Genomic DNA, 24,555 nt, shown 5'->3' on the forward strand with positions numbered 1-24,555 from the left:
TTGATATACATGTTCATTGTGAAATGACTACTACAGTCAGTTTATACCTACTACTCAAATAGTTTACTGTGTGTGTGTGTGTGTGTGTGTGTGTGTGTGTGTGGTGAGAACCTTAAAATTTACTCTCTTAGTACATTTCAAGTGTACAGTAACTATTAATTATGGTCACCATACTGTACATTAGATCCCCAGAACTTACCATGCTATAACTGGAGGCTTATGCTCTTTGACCAGCATTTCCCTATTTCCCATAACTTCTACCCAACCCCCTGGTAACTGCCATTGTACTCTGGCTCTGTGTTGTTTATATGCATGTTTTGTTTTTGTTTTTTAAATATATTTGCTCTTTGTTTATTTTTTATTGATTTTAGGGAGGGAGGGAGGTGGAGAGACAGACAGACATAGATCAGTTGCCTCCCGCATGTTCCCCCGCCTGGACTGAACCCAAAACCTAGGTATGTGCCATGGCTGGGAAGTAAACACAAGACTTTGTAGTGCATGGGATGATGCTCCAACCAACTGAGCCACACTGGCCAGGGCTGTTGGTTTGTTTTTTTAAGATTTCACATATAAATGAGATCATATATTATGTGGTTTATTCATTTCACCTAAAGTTCTCAAGGTTTACCCATGTTATCACAAATAGCAGGATTTCCTTTTTTGTCAAGGCTAAATATTACATTTTATATACATACTAGGAGCCCAGCACGTGAAATTGTGTGGCCCTGGTCACCCACCCACCACCCTGCCTTAACACTCGAACCTCCCCATGCAGAGCTCCAGCAAGCCTGGTCCAGCCCCCGACCCATATGGCCTTCTTTGGCCACTTTAAGCCCCACCCTTAGCACCTTCTCCGGGCACCTCCCCACTTCCACCCTGTCTCCTGAGCAACACAGCGGCTCTTTCCCGTCATGGCACCAGAGGAGAACATGGAAGCTCCGCTTGCTGTGCTGTGTTCCTTCCCCTGGCAGGCGGGCAGTGGGGTGCTCTGAGTGCAAGTGATGGGTGGTGAAAGACTGGTGAGGGGGGCGCTACAGGCTCTCACCCCAGCCCTCCTTGGCACGGGATGGTCCCACCTCCTCCTGGTGCTTCCCCGCTTCCGCCCCATCTCTGGATTAACACCCCACGGTGCATGCAGGCAGCTTCCTGCTGATGGGAGCTAATAAAGAGCTAATATGCTAATGGTCCAGTTATTACTCATTACAGTGTCCCAACCATTAGCATATTAGCTCTTTATTAGTAAAGATAGATATTTACCATATATCCTTTATCCATTCATCTATCAATGGCACTTAACTCATTTCCATATATTGGTTATCTATATATATAAAACCCTAATATGCAAATAGACTAAATGCAGAACAACTGGTCACTATGCTGTACACTGACTGCCAGGGGGTGCACATGGAACTTGGCGGGCATAAGCCATGGTAGAATGGTGGAGTAGGTTATCAGGGGTGCCAGACCAAAGCGGGGCACCGGTCGTTATCATCAGGGCAAGCCTGTAATTGTTATTGAAAATTTTTTGATTCCACATGCCGTGGTCCTGCCTAGCCTTAACACATGCTATCAGCACCAGGGCCCTGATCACTCAGTGCCATCAGCAGGTGTGAGCAGTGGCTGCCAGCCCCCATCGCCCCTCAGGGCTTCTCCATCTCCCCTTGCTCCTAAGGAGTGATCAGGGCAGCAGCTCCTGCTTGCACCTGCTGATGGTGCTGGCCCCAGTCACTTAACACCATCAGCAGGTGTGAATGGGGCTTGCGCTGTTAGGCTGTTAGCGCATGGGAGCAGCTGTGGCAGGAGCAGCAGCAGCAGCAGGAGGCACCAGGTGCGGGTGCAGAGGATGTGCTGAGACTTGTCCCTATGCCTACTGCAGCCTCACAAACCACAGTTCCTTCAAGTTGCACAAATTCACGTACTGGGCCCCTACTTGTATATAATGCTGCAACAAACATGGAAATGCACATATCTCTCAGAGATACTGATTTCATTCCTTTGGAAATATACCCAGTAGTTGTATTATTAGATCCTATAGTAGTTCTATTTTTAATTTTTTGAGAAATCTTCATACTGTCTTCCGTAGTGGCTGCACCAGCTTACATTTACAGCAACAGTGTACAAGGAATCCCTTTTCGCCACATCCTTTCAACACTTATTTCTTGTCCTATCTAATGAAAGCATAATATGCAAATTGACTGTACCTCCACTACAACCGCAAGCCACGCCCATCAGCCAATCAGGAGCATATGCAAATTAACCCAGTCAAGATGGCTGCAGCCACAGAGCGAACAGGAGGCTTGGGTCTCCCCAGCAATGGAGGAAGCCAAGCTTCCTGCACACCCTGGCTGGCCATAGATTCCACTCAAGGCTGCAAAGTTTCAATTATAGAAGATAAATAAATCCCAACAAAAATGGCTGTGGCCATGGAGCGAGCAGGAGGCTTGGATTTCCTGGCAATGGAGGAAGCCAAACTTCCTGGCCTGCCTGGCCTCTGCTCAAGGCTACAAAGTTTCAAATGTAGAAGATAAATAAATCCCAGATACCAAGGCCTCTGCTTGGGTCACCAGGGGAGGGGGGCACATAACCAGCCTGCAAACCACCACAGGCCCCTCACCCAGGCCACCCTATGCCCCAAGGGGACCCCCATCCCGATCCAGGACACCCTTCAGGGCAAACCAGCCAGCCCCCACCCATGCACCAGGCCTCTATCCTATCTAATAAAAAGAGTAATATGCAAATTGACCACCACTGCAACACAAAAGATGGCTGCCCCTATGTGGTCAAAGATTCTGCCCCCATGTGGACACAAGATGGCCACCACAAGATGGCAAGCAGGGGAGGGACCAGGTCTGCAAGGGAGGGCAATTGGGAGGCAATCAATCCTGCAGGGGAGAGCAGTTAAGGGTGACCAGGCTGGCAGGGAAGAGCAGTTGGGGGGGACCAGGCCTGCAGGTAGGGGTGACCAGGCCTGCAGGAGAGCAGTTAGGCATCAGGATGGTAGGGGAGTGATTACGGGGTGGTCAGGCTGACAGGCAGAAGGGGTTAGGGGCAATCAGGAAGATGGGCAGGTGAGCAGTTGGGAGCCAGTGGTCCTGGATTGTGAGAGGGATGTCCCAGATTGGAGAGGGTGCAGTTTGGGCTGAGGAACACCCCCCCACTCCCTGTGCACGAATTTTGTACACTGGGCTTCTATCTTTTTGATAAAAGCCATCCTTACAGGTGTGAGGTGATCTGTCATTGTGGTTTTGATATGTATTTCCCTGATAATTAGGGATGTTGTGCACCTTTTCATGTGTTGCTGTCTTCCTTGAGACAGTGCTTATTCAGGTCTTTTGCCCACTTATAATTGAACTACAGTTAACCCTTGAACAACATGGAAGTTTAGGGGTACTGACCCCATACACAGTTGAAAACTTTGACTCCCCAAAAACTTAACTACTAATAACTTACATGTAACTTTGACTCCCCAAAAACTTAACTACTAATAATTTACTGTTGAAAGAAACATAAACAGTCAATTAACATATACTTTGTAAAGTAAGCTAAAGGATAAAAAGTTAAAGTAATAAGGAAGAGAAAATATATTTATAGTATTGTGTATAATTATTGAAAAATCTACATACAAATGGACACACACACACACAGTTCAAGCCTATATTATTCAATGGTCAACTTTATTCATTTATTTTCTATTGAGTTGTACCCATTAAATTCTTAAACTTCATTTCTGACTGATTGATCCAACCACTTCAGTTCCTATTAAGATGGTATATTAGCAACATAATCTAATCAATATCATAACAATGACAATAGCAGCTATGTTGAAGTATCTTGTGCCGAATGTCCTATGCCATAATTCTCATAAGGCCCCTCTAAGATAAATATTATTATTATTATTTCAGTGTTATAAAGGAGGCATCCTTGCATTTGAGAGCCTTTCAGTATCTTATTAATGATTACCTAGTTGCCTTCAACTGAAGCCCAAATTTGAGTATTATCATTTCATATTTCCTCGCATAATAATTATATTCCAACTACCATGTTTCGCCGAAAATAAGACATCCTCCGAAAATAAGACCTACTTACAGGTTTCCTTCTGAGTGAAATATAAGGCATCCCCTGAAAATAAGGCCCCCCAGGCTCTGTCTCAGAATGAAAATAAATTTACCTTACCGTATACAGGTAATAAATTTCTTTTATTTTCATTTAACAATAAATGTGTACCGTATTCTTCTTCATGGAAAAATAAGACATCCCCTGAAAATAAGACCTAGCACATCTTTGGGATCAAAAATTAATATAAGACACTGTCTTATTTTCAGGGAAACAGGGTATTATCATCAGCTCTTTTAAACAATTCATTTCTGTCAGACTTTGAAAAAATTAATATAGCATTTGGAATTAAATGCAGGTATAGTGTCTTACACATAAATTTCAAATATTGGCTGAATTGAATAAATTTTTCTGAAATCAGAAATTTGTTGTTTTTTAAAGTATAATTATACACACACACATACTTATCTATTTATTAAAAAAGGTGTATCAAAATATACACCAAAATATTATCCATTGTTATCTGAGTAGTAGGATGACTGTTAACTTGCTTTTTAGTTCTCTGCTTTGTAATTTTTTTCCTACAATGAGCAAGCATTTCTTTTGTTACTTCTAAAAAAGTTATTAAATGAGGGAAAATAAAGTTTATTTCTTCTATAATTACATATCTAAGAACTTAAATTACATCTCTAAATATAGTCGCCTTACTACTGACTTAGTGAATGTCATAGTGAATAATAGTATATGCATTTATAGAGGAGTTTATTAATGGTTTTTCATTTGAAATGGTTCGCTTCATTCCCCCTTGGACCCAACATTTGTGTTTCATAGTCCTAATTTTGGGACCCAAACCAACACATATTAGGAAAATTGTATATTTTTCATTTGACCTCTAACAATCCATATATTTTCCTCTGCTTTTCCTTCTAGTTTGATTTTAAGTTTAGTAGATTTATTCTTCTGGAATAAAAACTTATTTAACAAATATTTTTTGAGCTAGACCTTGAGAATACAGAGGTATGTATACAAGATAAATAAGGTCTCTGCCCTCATTCATATTATTTACTTTGTTATCAAGGGTTATAACACAAATGCCCATAGTGCCAGGCTGGTAATAAAAGTAAGTCAAATGGAGTGGACTCAAGATGATAAACGAAAACTGACACTTAGCTCATTGCTGGGGAGATAGTGTGTTGGGACTGAGGACAAGGGGGTGAGCAGGGGGCAACTAGAAAGAGGACATTGCTGCTGTTTAGTTCCCACTGGTTATTACCATGGAGGAGCATGTAGTCAGTATTGCCAAATCTTATAGCTTTTCCAAGAGAGGCCAGGACTCTGAATTTTAAAATCTCCCAATTTTTTAAATTCTGTCAACTAATTCCAATTTTAAAATCTGGTGCAAAAAAAAAGTTTGTAATCTACATTCAACTTATAAAAGTCATCAGATTTTGGAATTTGGGTTGTATTTAGAGACAGACTGTATCGAAATGAAATAAATGTTAAATAATTTATCACAGTGGCTGACCTCCCTCTTAAGGATATTCAAAGCTGCTTGAAAGTGAAGGTACTGTGATCCAGACTCAAAAGTCAGACCACTAAGTAGAGACAACAGGCAGCTGTCAAACTGGGTTAGGAACACAGAGAATGGATTAAGAAAGAAAGCTGAAATAGCATGAAATACAAAGGGCAACATTTTATGGAAGACTGGGCACGGAAAGAACTATCCAAGTCTCTTCAGTACCCATCTGTGCCAGCTAACCTGAATCTCCCGCTGAGAGTGGCCCACCAGTTAACCTGTGCTCATGACAAAACTAAACTTTCATTACCTGCTCTGCAAATTATATACTTTCTGAAGGGGCCTAAAGTTAGACCTAACATGGTTTAAGAAGAGAAAATATTTTTTTTAAACTCCCTGCCTTGGTGAGGTTTTCCCCCTTTTAACATATTCATTACTTCCCAGTATGTGCTAGGCATTGTGATAAGGGCTGAAATGCAGAGATAAATAAGGCTTGAAATCCCTCACCTTTACTAGTATGAACTTACTTTTGTCTCCTTCCTCTCAGAGGAATAGTGTCTCTCAGAGCCAAGCAGTCCTCCTTTCCTATTGGTCTTTTATTTTCCTGTCTTCTCAGAAGGTTTGCTCCGTCCGTTCTCACCCTCTATTCTTTTGTTTGTTTGTAACTCTCCCTGTATTTTCTTCAACCTAGATGCATCGTCACGTCTCAGCATCTTGAAAAATTCACCTGCTTTTCTTCTCAGTACCTAATACCCACTCAGGCTTCGCCTTGCTGCTAGTCAGGCTTCCCCTGCCATTCCTCCCCAGAGTCCATTGCAAATGCTCAGTCAGGTCACAAGTTAACTAACAAATTACACCGCAGGTATTTTTTGGTCTTTATCTTTGCTGCATCTCTTTTAACAGTTGACACTGTTGACCACTCTGTTTCTGTGCCATCACACACTCCTGAATTTCTGTCTCTTCTTCTCAATCTCATTTGCTAATCTCATCTTTGTCCACATTTTATTGCTACTGTTCTTTAGAGTTCTCTTCTGGCCCCTGAAGTGGTCACTCCCTTGACTTCTGCTTCAGCCTATTTGCTGGGCATTCCCAAATCCAAGTATCACTTTATAAACTATTAAAGTAGTCATCTCTATCTGGTCATGTTTTCTTCTATTTATCTTCCACATGGCTAACAGAGGGGTTGTTCTAAAAATACAAGTATGATCTTATCATTCCTCCTTGTAAAAGTTTTAATGACTCCTTGTCATCATCTGCATGGTAAAATCCAAAATTTCCCTCCATCCCTACATTCGTAGTGTATTCTTAATTGTATGAAGTTCTTCATTCTTTCCTGATTATACTGCACCATTTCTTGGCATATTTGCATGACTTGGCAGATGCTGTTTTGCATAGAATACCTTTCCCTGTCTTATCTCTGAAAAGACATTTCTGATCATTCAAGAAAGATTTAATCATTCTCTGCCTTGTATAATTTTTACTTTTGTCTGTTTTTAATACTTCCCACATTTGCTATGTCGTAACTTTTTTATGTGTTGAACTTTCATTCTGGACATTGTTTTCTTTACGTCTAAGATCATGTTGTCTTCATCTTTGGATTCCTAGTATTAGCAGGGTACTTTACAGATAGTAGGTACCCCAGGTTTTAACGAAAGAACAAACATTTGTGCTATCTATGAATTTACTGTGGTGGGCACAAGTAGGTTTATAGTTGTGAATACACAAATCAGTTTATTCTTGTATTAAACTGTTATTTTCCATATGAACAACTATAAACCTACTGTTACACCCCCCTGTACCTTGTCCTATGGATTTCTACATTAAAAGGAATGATTTCAATGCACTAAGCACCAGAAGAGAGGAATGTGTCAGGTTCTGTGACCGGGAAGAGAATGGTTGGTGGTGTGGAGAAAGTCAAAGGAAGTTTTCACAGAAGAGGACAGAGAAAGGGGCACTGCCTTGGTACACACAGAAAAGAAACTAGGTGCACTGATTGACAATGTATGTACAGTTAGAAGAGATGAGTTTGAAAAAGAAAGCAAAGGCCTTAAAACGAACCTGCCGAAGCCGGTTTTTCTCAGTGGATAGAGCGCTGACCTGTGGACTGAAGGGTCCCAGGTTTGATTCGGTCAAGGGCATGTACTTTGGTTACAGGCACGTCCCCAGTGGGGGTGTGCAGGAGGCTGCCAGTCAATGTTTCTCTCTCATCGATGTTTCTAGCTCTCTATCCCTCTCCCTTCCTCTCTGTAAAAAATCAATAAAATATATATATTTTAAAATGAACTGTTTGGCCCTGTTGTAAAACTTGAGCTTCAGCCTCTAGGGGAGAAATGAGAAGTTTCATCCAAGAAGGCAGTACTGTCACACTTTGCTTTACGAAAGTATAGCAGGTATTGTATGGAGGGATTGAGACTAGTAATAGGGAGAATAGTTAGAGGAAGCTAATATAGGATTTCTAAAAGTATTTGGAAGGAAAGGATTATAAATTCTTTTCTGTGTAACAGAGAAGGGAGAAGGGCCTCTGGGTAGACTATGGCTCTGTCATTCTTTCTCCTTGATAAAAGGGCTAAACCTCATTTTCATTTTCATGTAGAGTGTGATAAAACCCATGTTTGTGGAAGCAGTGATACCATGGCTGCCAGTGCCGCTCTGACTTTGCAGTGTGCTGCTGTTTGCTTTCCTCTGTTCATAGTGCCCTCTAGCATCTTGATAACAAAATGGTAAAATATTTCTTACAACTTTCTGACTGAGTGCTATTTATTTCATTTTTGCAGCAGTTTCACCTAACTGTATGGGTGGTTACCATAACAAAGAACACATACTTGTGTGTTTCTTTTTCTTTTAAAGACCACCAGAATGTCTTTGCCTTTATCAGCTCACCTCACCACCCAAGTTCAGTCCATTTTCCTTTTTTCTGCTTTCCCAATATAATATTAAATAGGATGTTATACAATGAATTTAAAGTAGACTAAAAAGTAGCTAGAAACACTCCATCAAATATAGTTGGGTAGGGCTTAGGAGCGCCAACCATTGGTGCAGTTGAAAAATCAGTATATTACTTAAGCCCTTTAAATATGCAAATTCCCAGCCAAGGACTGACATCACAAGGACAATGCTTCTTACTATGAGAATTATGTAGTCCATTTGTCTTCCCACCCCAACCCCCATTTTAAGTATTTTATGCTATTAACAAAAGTTCACTTTATTTTAAAACTATTGGCTATAGCTTCATCTGCTTTGAAGACAAGGTGGGTCTTAAATTGTCTCTGTAACTGAAGCTGTCAGAGAGTTGGCATATGCTTGTTCCAGTGATTGAGCAGTAAGCATTATTTTCATGAAAGTGCTAGGAAATTTTTCTATTGCCTGGCTTCCAGGAAGACAATCTGCATAAGAAAGCAGTTTTTTTAGTGTTTTGTTTACTTCTTTTTAATCTATTTTGGACTTTGATAAACTCTGAAACTGTTTTCATCTTCAGCTATTGCAGGTGGTTACATTTTGTGTCTTTTTATTGTTATTTTGTTTTGGGGTATATTCATTTAAACCATTTATTCATATCTCAATTTAGACTTTCACAATTTCAGTGAATATTTCTTTTCTAGACCACTAGACATTGTTATTTGTTAAAAACAAGAATAACCATAAACCTATAAAAAATGCATATAGTGAGAGTATGCCATGTGGGTTTAGATCTATGATCCTTTGACCTCAGTGATGTGTCAGTAAGGCCATGTCTGACTCTATGAATATTAAGAATACCTGTATATACTGTACATTCATTTTTCCTAAAACACATTAAGAATTCTTTAATTTCTCTAAACCACTTCATCTTGCAGAGGTACTAAATGCAAGAGAGAGCAGATCAGATGTATTCCGAGGGCTTTCAAATTACACCACCATGATCTCTCATTAAATTGTAATATGATTTTATCGAGCACCCACTGAGAATTATTGCCAAAGAAACCATAGTTATCAATAGGTTTTAAGGTAGCAAATGGTTGAAACTGCATTTAATCTACTTATATTATTAATACATGTTTTGTTTTGCATAAATTTCACCAGTTTGCGATATTCTTTGAAAGCAAGACTTCCTTTTATTATTACTGTCAAGGGAGGTACCCTGTAGTTCAAGTATTTGAAAATTTATTGACCAACTCTCTCCTGGTTGGTCTATTCATTCTATTCACACCCTTCATAATTTCATACTCTTTCACAGTTATCCTCTGTCCTTACCCACCTATTTCCCTATCCATTGCCCCTTTCTAGTTCCCAGAGTCATTTTATTTTATTTTATTAATATATTTTTATTGATTTTTCACAGAGAGGAAGGGAGAGGGATCGACAGAAACATCGATGAGAGATAGACATCCATCAGCTGCCTCCTGTACACCCCCCACTAGGGATGTGCCCACAACCAAGGTACATGCCCTTGACCGGAATCGAACCCAGGATCCTTCAGTCCGCAGACAGACTCTCTATCCACTGAGCCAAACCAGCTTTGGCCCCAGAGTCATTTTAATAGCTCTCCTCTGAAATCTTTTTTTAAAATGTATTTTTATTGATTTTGGAAAGGGACAAAGAGACAGAAACATCAATGATGAGAGAATCATTAATTGGTTGCCTCTCCACATCCCCCTACTTGGGATCAAACCCGCAACCCGGGCATGTGCCCTTGACTAGAATCGAACCTGGGACCCTTCAGTCCACAGGCCAATGCTCTGTCCACTGAGTCAAACCAGCCAGGGCTCTCCTCTGAATCTTCTCCAGATTTATTTTATCTTTTTGAGTAAATGATCTGAATTACAGTGTATTTCAGATGTAGATTTTACTGAGGCCTTACACATGGATAGGATAGTGTTGTTTTGCTTCTTTCAGTTGTCTTTAGTTGCCATTTTATTGAAAGCCTTAAGTAAGTTTTGCCAATTTTTATCTTTTGATTGAATATTTTAGTGTTCACCTTCAAACTGTCTGAAGAAAAGAAAGTGCTTCTATATAAAGCTGCTAGTGATTGCTCAGTATCTTCCTTAAAGGTGCTTAGAAATCATACACACAAAGTAAAACTACAGTTCAAGGATTCCCTGAAAAAGTGTTACATGTCTGCTTCTCTTAGAGCAGCGGTTCTTAACCTGTGGGTCGCTGCTGTAGAGCCTAAGACCATTGGAAAACACAGATATTTACATTACGATTCATAACAGTAGCAAAATTACAGTTATAAAGTAGCAATAAAAATAATTTTATGGTTGGGGGTCACCACAACATGAGGAACTGTATTAAAGGGTCGTAGCATTAGAAAGGTTGAGAACCACTGTCTTAGAGGTAATCACCTTACACTGGTGACAAGCAATGTACTACTTAGAGGAAACTGTGCCAAATGCTTTGTACAAATAAGCTTTGTTGGAGCTTATTTGTTTGGGTTGTCTAAGATGATCATTTTACCTATATGACTAGGAAAATACTTTGTGCCCGACACTTTGCATGTGTTGACCTGTGAGGTAGATATTATTCCAATTCTCCAGATTAGAAAATGGGTACAGAGCTGCAACATAACGTACCCAGAGTGAACCAGCTAGTATGTGTTCATTATTGAAATCCATCCAGTGTAACTCCCGAGCCTCCATTCTCACTGGATTCTGTATGTTTCTATAGAATTGAACCTGGGAACTTTCAATGTGCACAAATTCGTGCACCAGGCTACTAGTCATATATATAAAAACATACAGAATCCACTGAGAAGGGAGGGTCGGGAGTTACACTGGATGGATTTCAATAATGAACACATACTAGCTGGTTCACCCTGGGTACGTTATGTTGCAGCTCTGTACCCATTTTCTAATCTGGAGAATTGGAATCATATCTACCTCACAGGTCAACACATGCAAAGTGTCGGGCACAAAGTATTTTCCTAGTCATATAGGTAAAATGATCACTGATCATCTTAGTCAACCCAAACAAATGAGCTCCAACAAAGCTTATTTGTACAAAGCATTTGGCACAGGTCCCTCTAAGTACATTGCTTGTCACCAGTATATGCTAAGGCCGCTCAACCACTTGCTATGATGTGTACTGACCACCAGGTGCCAGATGCTCCAACCGGTAGGTTAGCTTGCTCCTGGAATCCGGCCAATCAGAACTGAGAAAGACGGGCTACACATGCCCTGGAACCCTCCCTGTGGTCCTTCCATGGCTGGCCAACCTCCCATGTCCCTCCCTGGCCCTGATCGTGCATGTGGGGTCCCTCGGCCTGACCTGCGCCTTCTCACAATCCGGGACCCCTTGGGGAATGTTGGAGAGCTGGATTCGGTCTGACGGCAGAACAACTGGTCGCTATGACATGCACTGACCACCAGAGGGCAGACGCTCAATGCCAGAGCTTCCCCCTGGTGGTCAGTGCGCTCCCACAGGGGGAGCTCCACTCAGCCAGAAGCCACTCGCCCTTTCTCTATAATAGAAGTATCAATCAAATTCACAATCGACAATGACAGATCAAAACACACAGCTGCCGTCAGATCGAATCCAGCTCTCCAACATTCCCCAAGGGGTCCCAGATTGTGAGAAGGCGCAGGCCAGGCCGAGGGACCCCACATGCACGATCAGGGCCAGGGAGGGACATGGGAGGTTGGCCAGCCATGGAAGGACCACAGGGAGGGCTCCAGGGCATGTGATTGGCCGGATTCCAGGAGCAAGCTAATCTACCGGTTGGAGCACATCAAAGCAAGTGGTTGAGCGGCCTTAGCATATTACACTTTGATTGACTGAATGGATGACCGGACACTTAGCATATGAGGCTTTTGTTATATAGAACAGGATAAGATAAACTTGCTTAATTAGACCTGCTTTCTGATTTAGCTAAACTTTTTCCAGCCAAGTGAAGAACCCCAACTTCTCTTTCAGGTAATTGTCAGCCACACAGCAGTAAATATCAACACAAAGCAGATTATTATTGTAAATCACGTAGGGAGAACAAAAGGTAAAATATTTACCCGCAGCAGTGTTTGACTATTCTGTGCAGTGAGAAAACCTAGTTATTTTCAAGGTCCATCATTTCTTACTTCTTTCAGTTGGGTTAAGTTTCTAAGCTTTCTAAATCTCTATTTTATAGCTAATAAAAAAAAGAATAGAATTCCACTGAGTCTCCTATCTGCCTGCTCCAGGACTTCTGTGAGGCTCAAATGAGATGAGACATGGGAAAATGCTTCACAGACATTTGGTTAAAGTGTGAAATGCTTCCACCTGGCTATAAAGCAAGTCGTGTTCCTGGGCTGAAGAAACTACAGGGAAACTAGTTGTCACAAGGGAGAGGAAGCCAGGCGTTGCTATGTGACGTCACTACCCAGTACCCACAGTGACTGTTTCCAGGCTGGATTGGCTTGTGGCCACATTTTGTGCCATGGGGGTCTTGCCAGCATTGGCTACAATTTGGTGAGGTATCATTCCTGTGTGGTGGTGGGGCCTGTGTCCCACTTGGGGGAAGCTGAGGGTTGGTTTATAGGTGCCAGGTGTGGTGCCAGCCAGTGCATGTCATGGCAGCTCCTGTGTTGAGCATCTGCTCCCTGGTGGTCAGTGTGCGTCATACCAACCGGTTGGACAGTCAGATACTTAGTATGTTAACCTTTTATGTATATAGATTGTTGACTTTGTTAAAAAAGCAATAACTTAGCCTATTCTATTTGCTAATATCCTTAAGTTTTCTTATTTTCTTTCCCTCCAGTTCCTACAAAGGGTGTAAGAAAAATTTTACATGATGTGCAATGTTGGTAAAATGCCAGTAACTCATTTCTAATCATTATTTCTCTAAAACTGGATAAAGAAATAAGATTTGTGAACAAAAACTTAAAACTGCACCCTTAACAATGCCCTGGTCGTCAGAGAGCCCCACTTCTGCAACAAAGTATATTCAAATCAGCTGTTTGAATTTCAGAAACCTGAAAAAAGATTGGTCCTCAGAGCACATAGGAGAGTTTGTAGGTAGCTCAGTGTAACCACTACCAACCACACTTTGAAAAATTCTCCGTTTTAAGCTTTACCATCATAGCCTTTATCTCCAGCGTCCCTGTGTTGGTGAGTAGTCAGTGATGCTAGTGCACCCTCGAGGATTCCTGTCTAAAACCTGTTCTGTTTTTGCAGTGGATAGCCTGCTGAAATACACTGGCTATGGGAACGCTGCGGGACTGTTGGCGGCCAGGGGCCTCTTGACTGGAGGAAGAGGAGATAATTGGTACTCAGAGGACGAGGACACAGACACTGAAGAATACAAAAATGCAAAACCAAAGTATAGTATCAAGTTTCTTTTCACCTACTTCTGTGCCTTTGAGTGGGTTATTTGGCTTTCACTTCCTTTGTCTCTCATTTTCCAAGTGTGTTTTTTTCCTTTTGTGGATTTGGGAACTTTCCATTTAATAGTGTTTTCAGAGGCAGTTTCATTGCTCATGCCTTAGAGCAGTGGTCGCCAACCTTTCAGACCTCACGGACCACCAGTGGTCCATGGACCACCGATTGGTGACCGCTGCCTTACAGAGTATCTTCAAGTGATTGAGGAAGGATAATAATTGCAAGAAATGTTGTGCTGCATGATTATTTTCGACATGCTCTCATAAGAGAGATGGTGCTTTTATGTATCTACCATCATATATTTTTAAAGTATTGTTGCTTCCTTTCCATAGGTTGAGATTTTAGAAGGTATAACCAAGACTGAGTATTTAGGTTGGTTATTTGATACTTCATTCTTTCTCAGAAAGCTAAATGTAGGTTCCATACATTCTGAGTTTTCCTCTTGCATAAAAGCCTTTATGAGCCAATAAAGCAACAAGGCACATTACTAGCAAAAGTAAAGAACTTTGGCTCCATGGTAAATTTTACTCAAACATTGAGGGAATTACCTCTGAGCAGATGCATAGTGCTCTGTATAGAGACTCAAGTCTTCCCTGAGTCAGTGCTTACAAATAAGACACTAATTCCTCTGTCGCAGACAAACCACCTCTACTTCCTTGCCTTCCCTCGCCATCCTTTTCATCTTCTCATCCCCCATTCCAGGTAGGTTCCTAAGTTCCTAAGTTGTTTGAGCTCAGTTTCTTGGTTTTTATTACTGAATATTAAAAGGGTAACTGCCTTTTGGCATCATTGATGTTGACATGCTGTTTTCTACTGATAGTCTTCTAGAGTGTGATGTGGGTCACGTTGTATTTGGTCAAAGATAGAAAATCATTATCTGCAAAATTAGCCGCTCCCCCCCCCCCTTTATGTTCATTTTATATCCTATTGACATTAAAGGAATGGAGTATGAGAAGGTATAAGATTGTGCCCTAATTGGGAATTTTATTGCCCATATTCTCAGCAAATTGGTCTGAGCAGGTATCATTACTTTTATTTATTTATTTTTTAGATATATTTTATTGATTTTTTACAGAGAGGAAGAGAGAGGGATAGAGAGTTAGAAACATCAATGAGAGAGAAACATCGATCAGCTGCCTCTTGCACACCCCCTACTGGGGATGTGCCTGCAACCAAGGTACATGCCCTTGACCGGATTCGAACCCGGGACCTTTCAGTCCGCAGGCCGATGCTCTATCCACTGAGCCAAACCGGTTTCGGCTGAGCAGGTAACAGTACTTTTAGCAACCCAGTGTGATCAGCCTCAGCAGGATCTTATAGAGTATATCCTCTTCCCCCCAAAAAAGGCTTTTGGGGGAAATGCTAGCAGTAAGTTCTTAAGATTGCCACCATTTAGATGTTATGAATTGGGTATCTCTATCAAGTATTTGAAGACAAGATAGAGAAATCATACTTTAATATTTCCCTTATTATATATAACTTAATTATAATGTAGTCTTGCTCATTCTTGTTTTTTTTTTTTTTTTTCATTTCATAAATTATATTTCCATAACAATTTAATGTTTTATATTTCTCCATTTGAAACATTAAAATATACCAGTGGAGAAGTCTCATATTAAAGGAAGAGAGAGGCCGAAACCGGTGTGGCTCAATGGATAGAGCGTTGGCTTGGGGACTGAAAAGTCCTGGGTTCGATTCCGGTCAAGGGCATGTACCTTGATTGCGGGCATATCCCCAGTAGGGGGTGTGCAAGAGGCAGCTGATCGATGACTCTCTCTCATTGATGTTTCTAACTCTCTATCTCTCTCCCTTCCTCTCTGTACAAAATCAATAAAATATATTTTTAAAAAATAATAAAATAAAAATAAAATAAAATAAAGGAAGAGAGAAATTACATTAGGCATTCTTTGTGCCCCAGGGATGTGGACTCAGTCAACTTAGACAACCCTTGAGTACTTGTGGACGGTCAGTATTGTTGCAACTCAATGTGTATTGTTGCTTTTGTTTGGTAGATGATTTCTGGAATGGTAATGGCCTTGTATCTAGCAAGCACCAGAATGCTACTGTAACAAGAAAGAGTTCAGAGAAAATACAAGAACACTGGGTCTCTTCCAATGGTATGGGAAATAGACATGCTAGATTTCAGAAGAACATTGTTTGTTTAAATCAAAGACCATGAGGTTTGATATTGTTGTCTTCGTTTTCCGCCATAGGAGATTCTGTACTAGTTCTTGGGCCTTACATCCCTAATCTTTAGCCTTTGGACCTGGCCTACGTTGTTAATAGGAATGGTGTCTTACGGTCAGAGTAGTCACGATTGTGAAATTTTGTGTTTCTTAAAGATTACTCATCACAAGTATGAGTTTCCTGTCTGTTTTTGTTTTTTCTTGTATCTTCCCTAATTTTAGGTGAAACAGCGTAGGGGGATGTTTGATTTGTTAAAATACTTTAACTAGATAGTCTTTGTGGAAGTAGTGGTGAATAAAGTACTTTCCAAGTGAGATAGTCCTTTGTGCTCTATGCCGTGACCCACAGAGCCTGAACTTTTTCCCTGAAAACTTTTATCAATTTAGTGGAACTTATAAAATCTGACAGGATTGCTTGGATCAGAGTGTAGGTTTCTTATGATACATTTATTCACAAGAGTTGCTAGTATTGGCAAAAGCAGAGAAATTACCCCTCATCCAGTTGGCCCTTATCCCATTGTAAAAAAATGTAAGTGGATTCTGATTAATACACCAAGGTAACCTGTAATCCTTCAGTGGAATCTGAAACCAAGAATTGTATGAAGCTTACATTCAGGCTGTGGGAGACAGTTATTATCACAACAGTCCTTTTTGTGTCAAAATAAATGTATTTAATGGACTGGAAATGGCTTTCTGTAATTAGCACACTTAGACAGGATACACTCATTGAATCAAGTTACATGCCACACAGATATTTGATGTATGTTTAGCCATGTTTGTTAAAAGGTTTCATATAAACTTTGGTATTGTATCGAAGAGAAACCAAATCTCTAAATTCTAATTTCATACCTGTTTCTTTTATGCCTCTGAGCATGGAGGCTCCTAAACTGTCTATGTAATATACCTGACTGAGATGGTGTATACAAAATTGCAAACATCAATCACAAGATGTGTATCTAATGACATTTGGTTTATTGTAGGCCAGTGACTTTCAGGGTGGTTAGGAGCCTCGGGGTCCAAAGAGGTGTCTTTAAAGAACTTCTGTACACAAGAGGAGAAGGATGGGAAGGCCAGAGTGGCCAGAACTTTAAGATACCTCCTTATGCTTTTAATACTCCCACTAATTCAGATCACATTCAGAAGCTTAAAATCATTATACCAACCTACTTGGGTATTGCCTTCTTGACTATATTTCTCTCAGCCGTAGCTCTGTCAGCATCTGTATTGACAGTTTTTTAGCAAAAAGGAATTTTTTTCTTTTATTTGTCAAGGTTTATTATGTTACATGAAGTCAGATCCCATATAAATGTCTCCTTATATCGGGGGCTATCCATGAAAGATTTTTGTTTTTAATATTTATTCAAGTAAATGAGCCAGAAATCAGGACTTGAAGATTTTCCCTTTGGCCTAGTTTGGGCTGTGATGGTATATTTAGATAAGATAGGATTTAACTACCATTTCTAGGAAGCAGAATTTACTTACTGTAAGCCGTCATGAAATACAATCTAAGTTCAGATCTAGAACAGCGGTCGCCAGCCAGTAGTACTCGGACCATTGGTGCTCCGCGACTGCTGCTCTGGAAGGTCAGAATTGAGAATAAATCACTGCCTCTTCTGCATTACACTGGGCTCTGTAACTTTACCAGCTTTTGAGATATTTGCAACCCTACCAGTTTTGTACTTTCTATTTATTTTATTTTATTTTTGTGTTATAATTTGGGTAAATGGCCAACAAAAGGTCAGTTGTGTTAGATGACTAGTGCTGCTCCACATTTCATTTCCTATAGATTTACAACCATAGTTTCTCTATCCTTTATAATAAAGGTTATCAGTCTTAATCCAAAACACTCAACATAGGAAACACTAAGAAGCACTATAATTTAAATAGACATTTTGGAGGTTTTTTTTACAATATGGTATCTCTATATATACATATATGTATTCAGTATACTTATTTGTATGGTTGCTACACGATAGACACTTAGTAAATATTTGGTAAACAGTGAAAGAGTGACAACACACACCCTAGTTCTTTGCACTGCTAATTGACTGCAAAAACTTAGATTAAGATGTTTCATAATTTACCATCTTGTTTATTGTAGAATCACTGTTCTATTTTTATGGTAATTCTCAAACTACTTGAGACATTTTCAACCATTAACTAATGTCTCTATCTGAATATATGTATAGGAAATTGCTCCAAATACATAATTGTTGCATGGCTTCTTTAGTTAATGAAGATTGCACAGGCCCCTCTTGGGTGATGATTTAACTGAACAGAGTAAGCTTACTACATCATCCAAGGCCTTCTGGCTTGCTTATTTCTTAGCAAGTGGCTCATTTATGCTAATAATAATAGCTGTTATGTATTGAGTGTCTAATATGTGCAGGTACTGTTCTAAGAACTTTCCTGATATTATCTCATTTAACTTTCATAGTAACCCTTTGGGAGAGAGTTCTCCCCAGTTTATAGAAGAGGACACTAAAGCTCAATGATGTCAAGTACTTGTGTAGAGCACATAATTCATGAGTTATCAGGTGGCCTGACTTCAAAGCTTATGGTGTGTGTGTTTTTTTGGGGGGAGCGGGTGTGGTTGAGGTAGGCAAAGCAAGTTTTATTGTGCTCTTCACTTTGCCTTCTTATTTGAGGGGTAAAATATACATGCTATAAAATTCACCATTTTAGGAACCATATATAGGTGAAATCATACACAATATTTATCCTTTTTTGACTAATTTCACTTAGAATAATCTCTTTAAGATTCATCTGTATTACAGCATGTGCCAAAATTTCCATCCTTCTTAAGGCTGAATGACATTCCATTTGTATGTACCACATTTTATTTAACCATTCTTCTGTCAGTGAAGACTTAAATTGTGTCCATCTTCTGGCTACCGTCCTATCTAACAAAGGGGGAATATGCTAATTGACCATCACACCCTCATAAAGATGGCAGCGCCCACAGCCAATAAGGAGGGAATATGCTAATTGACTGTCACGCCCTCAAAGATGGTGGCCTCCACAGCCACAAGATAGTAATATCCAGTCCCCTCAGCCCCTCTGGGGAGGCAGGCATGTGGCACATCCAGGCCTGCCACTAGGTGGGTCTGGCCGCTCCATGCACCTGCCTCCGGAGTCCCCCAGTCCCCTCAGCCCCCCAGGCATCCAGGGCCAGCCGAGGCACAGGCAAGCCTCAGTTGTCAGTTGCCCAGCCGCCCAGGGCCATCGGAGGCTCAGGTAACGAGGGCCGGCCAAGACTTGCAATGCCAGTAGTGGCAGCAGCAGAGGTGTAATGGGGGCGTTGTCTCCCACCCCTGAGGGCTCCTGGACTGTGAGATGCCTTTTCCTAAAACCCTGATTCTTTCCCAGAGATTGCAAATTATAAACTCATAGGTTAGATTTAGATTATAGGTAGGTTATGCTTGACTTTTCCATGTTGTGTTGGTAGTTTGGGTTTTGTGTGTGTGTTTGTGTGTGTGTGTGTGTGTGTATGTGTGTGTTGTTGTTGTTGTTGTTGTTGTTGTTTTTAACTTTATATAGTACTGCTTAAATTATTACTTGCCATAATGTAGAATTGAGATATTTCATGTGAAAATTTGGATTTTCAGCTCCTTTTTAAAAAGTGGAAGTTTCTAATAATATTCTTGCATGGCAATGGAGTTGGTACGGTTCCCTTCATACCAGGCCTAAGTTTCCTTGGTTTGACAGCATATCCTTTCTGCTCATCTTACCTGCCTGGCTCTGTAGGGGTTGAGCTTTATAGCTCATTCTTCAGCAACAGTGCTTTGAGTAAAATTTAATCCACACTTTTTAGAGACTGAAGTTAACTTTCATGTAGCTCAGGGGATTTTTAATGGGTCTTTTTTTGCTAAGTGACCTAGTGCTATTGATGATCAAATGTAACAATTTTAAGAACAAGCAAAAGACTTGAAATGTATTTCAACTTTTATGCATATGTTTATTATTTGCTCATACTTTTTAGTATGCCTTAATAATTTCATCTCCCGGCCCATATAGCTGTAGTCAGTTCATATAAGGGCCTAATGTAATACAAAATTCTCAATGAAATACCACAGAAAATACCCACCACAATTATGTACTTAAAGTATCTTAAGACTCAGCATCTTGGAACAAAATAAAATGAACCCCAGTATTTCATAGGGTTAAGATCCTGAAATTGAAAGCTAAGTCGCATACTCTACTGTTTGAGGTTATAAGGTGGCAAGTGTTTATTCAACTGAAAATAACCTATTTTATGGAAACTGACATCATTGTGGTGGTGATTGTTTTCTATTCTTCTCTGGGTAAGGAAACTGCATGCCACTAGTGTGAAGTGGGGAGCAAGGGCGGAGACAGGGTCCCAGTCTGCCTCCTGCCCCCAGCACGCTACCATCTTTCCCTTAAGAGGGTGGCATAGCTCCTGTTGTTTGCTGTGGTGTTGTTTACATTGTTCTGAGTACGGGGGCAGGTGGGGTGATTTTGTAAAGGAGAAATGAAACCTGAATCCCTGGAGTGACTTTGGGGGGACTGGAATGTTCTACTCCATGGGTAAAGGATGGTAAGTTCCTACTCCATAAAAATTAACTCTAGCTACTACTTTTATGTTCAGTGAGCAAAGGGTTTTGTGATTTTAGTACCTAATTTCAGAGCAAGCCGTTCAATCATTTTAGCAGCGGAGTACTTGAGGTCAGCTTACAGAAAACAGACATCCCTTCCATTAAGCCCTTAAAAGAACTAAGAAAAGAATCAAATGTGCTCTGACCCAGGAATGCATGTCCTGACCTTTGTGTGCTGTGGTGTCCACCATACCACAGAGCTCACCAGTGTGTCCTCCTGACACACCTCTCCCTGAGGCACACAATGGCTTATATAATGTCATCATATTCTAAAGCAGTCTGTGGGCCTGGTTTTTAAAATCACCCCTCCATAGACCTTTATGAGAGAAGCCTTCACTCAGGAGGCAAGATGAGCATATATGTTAATATGTCTACTACCTTCCCTTATACTTTGTTCTAAGAACTGATTTCCTTTGTTTGCTTGGGAAGTGGTATGTGCCTACAATAAGTACTTTTTACTTATCATTTATAAGACTAGTTGTTTTCTGAGTTAGCAAGGGGTAGTAGAGAAACCAGTAAAAACATGTCTCATTATATGCCTAAGTAAATAATAGATGGAATTACATTTTCATTGTGGCATCTGGATACCTCTTAAGAACTCTGTAGTTCTCAGAATCCTTGTCTGGGTCCTCTTTGTTCTTGATTTTTTTGGGGAAAATGATGACCCCATTCAGTATTTTTGTTAATGGCCACTTAACTAGAGGACTTTTTCTCTTCTTTTATGAGCACCTAAATAAAAAAATTAAAAAATAAAAAATAAAAAAGGAGAGGCAGTAATAATGCATTACGAGTGTCTGAAGTAGGCACTCTAGCCCAGTGTTTCCAAGCTCATTGTGTATCAGAATTATCTGGAAAACTTAAAAACATCCTATATAATAAAGAGATGATATGCAAATTAACCATCACTCCAACACACAAGATAGCCGCCCCCAGTGGACACAAGATGGCCACCACAAGATGGCCAGCAGGGGAGGACAGTTAGGAGTGACCAGGCCTGCAGGGGAGGACAATTAGGGGTAGCCAGGCCATCAGGGGAGGGCAGTTAGGGAAAATCGGGCTGGCAGGGGAACAATTAGGTGTCTATCAAGCTGGCAGGGGAGTGGTTAGGGAATGATCAGGCTGGCAGGCAGGTGAGCAGTTGGGAGCCAGCAGTCCTGGATTGTAAGAGGGATGTCTGGGTGCCCGTTAAGGCCCAATCCCTCGAGGGGTCCCAGATTGGAGAAGGTGCAGGCTGGGCTGAGGGACACCCCCTCACCCCACCCTCACCCCCTATGCACAGATTTCTTTAGTATATACATGTACACACACACACACACACACACACACACACACACACACACACACAGATTAAGTTCCCTTTAAAGTTTCCCAAGTGATTCTAATGTATAGCCAAGGCTAAAAATCACTGGCAAGCCTGTGGGTTTCAGACTGTTTACCCTGAGCATCACAGTTCCTGGCATAGTCTTAGGGAATACCTTATGAGTGCAGACAAATAAAGGGGGCTCTTGGCCATCCCTATCTCTTCTGCCTGAGCAGTTCCAACTTTTGTCCACTTTACACAGTGGCCCTCTACTGAGGGTTTCATTTGTTAAATAAGAAGCAGGGGATGGTTTCCACTGCTTTGAAGGAAAAAAGATTTTTTAACCACAGCTCTAGACATGGGTCTTATGTAAGAATGGCAAAACAGATGTTTTAGATCCAGTTTTTTAGGATGGTGAGCACTGAATTCTTTCAAAAGAATCTGCATGTCATGTAACCTCTGAGGAATTCAGCAAAAGAAAAAGAAATGTGGTAACACAGAATAGTACCTGTGGCTTAACCCTTACTCCAAATGAGAAAGCCCAGGCCAGTAAAGTTAACTTGCCTAATAGAAGCTCGCCACAGAGAACCGAATTAATCACAATGTCCTTGTTTTGGCCCACATGACTTTTTCTATTGATTCTCGCATTCTAACCTCTAGTTTATTCCAGTCCCAGCATTCCACATTACTTATACTCAACCAGTTCACTCACTTGCTTCTCCTGAAGGCCTGGTCCCTGAACGCATTTGTGTTTGTAGACCCTACAAAGCAATTTATTAGCAATTTGCTGTTTGCAGGGATATTTCATTTGATCATTAAAAGCAAACCATCTGCCGGGACCGGTTTGGCTCAATGGATAGAGCGTCAGCCTGTGGACTGAAGGGTCCCGGGTTTGATTCTGGTCAAGGGCATGTACCTTGGTTGCGGGCATATCCCCAGTAGGGGGTGTGCAAGAGGCAGCTGATCGATGACTCTCTCTCATCGATGTTTCTAACTCTATCTCTCTCCCTTCCTCTCTGTATAAAATCAATAAAAAATATATTAAAAAAATAAAACAAAAAACATCTGTACTTGGCTAGTACAAAATGCCACAATTGCTTGTCCTTTTCTCCAGAAATATCAATATATTTAACTTACAGATATTTAGCAGCCATTGGAAGAACTACCTTTTATTTCACTTTCTTAAAAAAAATAATGTGTCTTTTATCTAAGAAGTAGCTTGTTTGGTATTAGAACTTCATGCATAGTTTATGGAACGTATTCATTCTAAGTACTTTATTAAATCTATTTCCAAAAAGCCAGATGGGGTGTACCTGTCTTTTGGTAGGCTACATTTCATTCCTTTTTTATGTAGGTCAGATCAAATCTAATTAAAATTGTTCTTCTGCTTTATCTTTTATTATTTAAACACTCATTGTCTTCTGTGGTATCACTAATGGACTAATTTATTGAGATTATAAATTGGCATGCTTTCATTTTCAGATTCCAGCCTATCATCATTTTTCCAAATTTTTTTATATGTTTTATGCTGTATCACAAAATGAATTTCTTACTCTCTTAAATCATTTTCCCCCTTATAATTAATGAAAAAGGTGTGCATCCAAGGATATTTACCCTAAATAGCCAATCAAATTTCTTATTTTTAAAAAGCAGCCGGGCCTTATTTTTTTTAAGCTGGCAAGTAAGTTAGTTTTACTTTTTTTAAAAACAATAGTTAATACTAGGAAAGTAATTTAAAAAAAAATTCCTAGAGCAGTTATATACCATAAAATTCTATTATTGCCAATTTTTTTTGGCAACTATACTCTTTCTTATTATAACTTACAACTTGGACCAGCAAAATATAGAAAGAGCATAATTTTAAAACATACAGCATAACTTTTTTTTCTTTTTGTAGCATTAATCTTATCACTGGTCATTTAGAGGAACCAATGCCAAACCTTATAGATGAAATGACAGAAGAACAAAAAGAATATGAAGCCATGAAACTTGTCAACATGCTTGATAAACTTTCCAGGTATTGTATTCCCATCCATTTTTTGCTTGGTTTCTACAAATGTTCTATTTCTTTGTCTCTCTCGCTGAGAGTTACCAGAGAGCAGCAGCTCTGGAAACCCATGCTGATTGGCACAGGGTGGCCCTGGCAGCAGCAGTTAGTGCTCTCGGCTCCCGTGTCCCCTACCTGTGCCTCTGGACATGCACTCTTCAACAGTCACAGTCCCCAAGGTGGGACAGTAACTGCTAGGTCACTGTGACATTTAACCAACTAACCTCCCTGTCTTCAAAAAGATGCTGAGTTAGGTTCAGTGATTTTGCCGCTTCTTGTATTTTTTGTTTTGGTCTGTTTTGGTTTTTTGTTTCAAATCATGATGCTTTTTTTCCTTTTTTTTCTTTTTTGATGGAACCAAGAATTCTAAATTGTCATGCACCCATCAGGAAAAAGTGAAAAGGAATAGCTCAAATGAAGGCTTTTCTGAAAGCAGGCGCTTGCATTAATTAGGGGCTCTAAAAACAGTCTCCCCTTCCCTTCTGGCTCCACATCTCCTTCTCCTCCAAAAA

At 40.3% G+C, this 24,555-nt stretch overlaps 1 protein-coding gene across 7 annotated transcripts in view; it reads left to right on the forward strand.

The window, feature by feature from the left end:
• RIC8B (RIC8 guanine nucleotide exchange factor B) overlaps window positions 1-24,555 on the forward strand; it is a 103,233-nt gene that overhangs the window by 62,128 nt on the left and 16,550 nt on the right. For 5 of the 7 annotated variants that reach the window (XR_014794715.1, XR_014794716.1, XM_084880132.1 and 2 more), the window contains exons 8-9: window positions 13,691-13,835; window positions 23,894-24,013. Coding sequence is in view for 5 of the 7 variants with exons in the window: in XM_084880132.1 (XP_084736258.1) it covers window positions 13,691-13,835; window positions 23,894-24,013 (265 nt within the window). In the remaining 2 variants the exon portion in view is untranslated. The remainder of the gene's footprint in view (window positions 1-13,690; window positions 13,836-23,893; window positions 24,014-24,555) is intronic. The other 2 variants (XM_084880133.1, XM_084880131.1) reach the window with 1 other exon arrangement.

This window comes from Pipistrellus hanaki, assembly GCF_964339955.1.
Source record: "Pipistrellus hanaki genome assembly, chromosome: 3".
NCBI classification, from domain to species: Eukaryota; Metazoa; Chordata; class Mammalia; order Chiroptera; family Vespertilionidae; genus Pipistrellus; species Pipistrellus hanaki.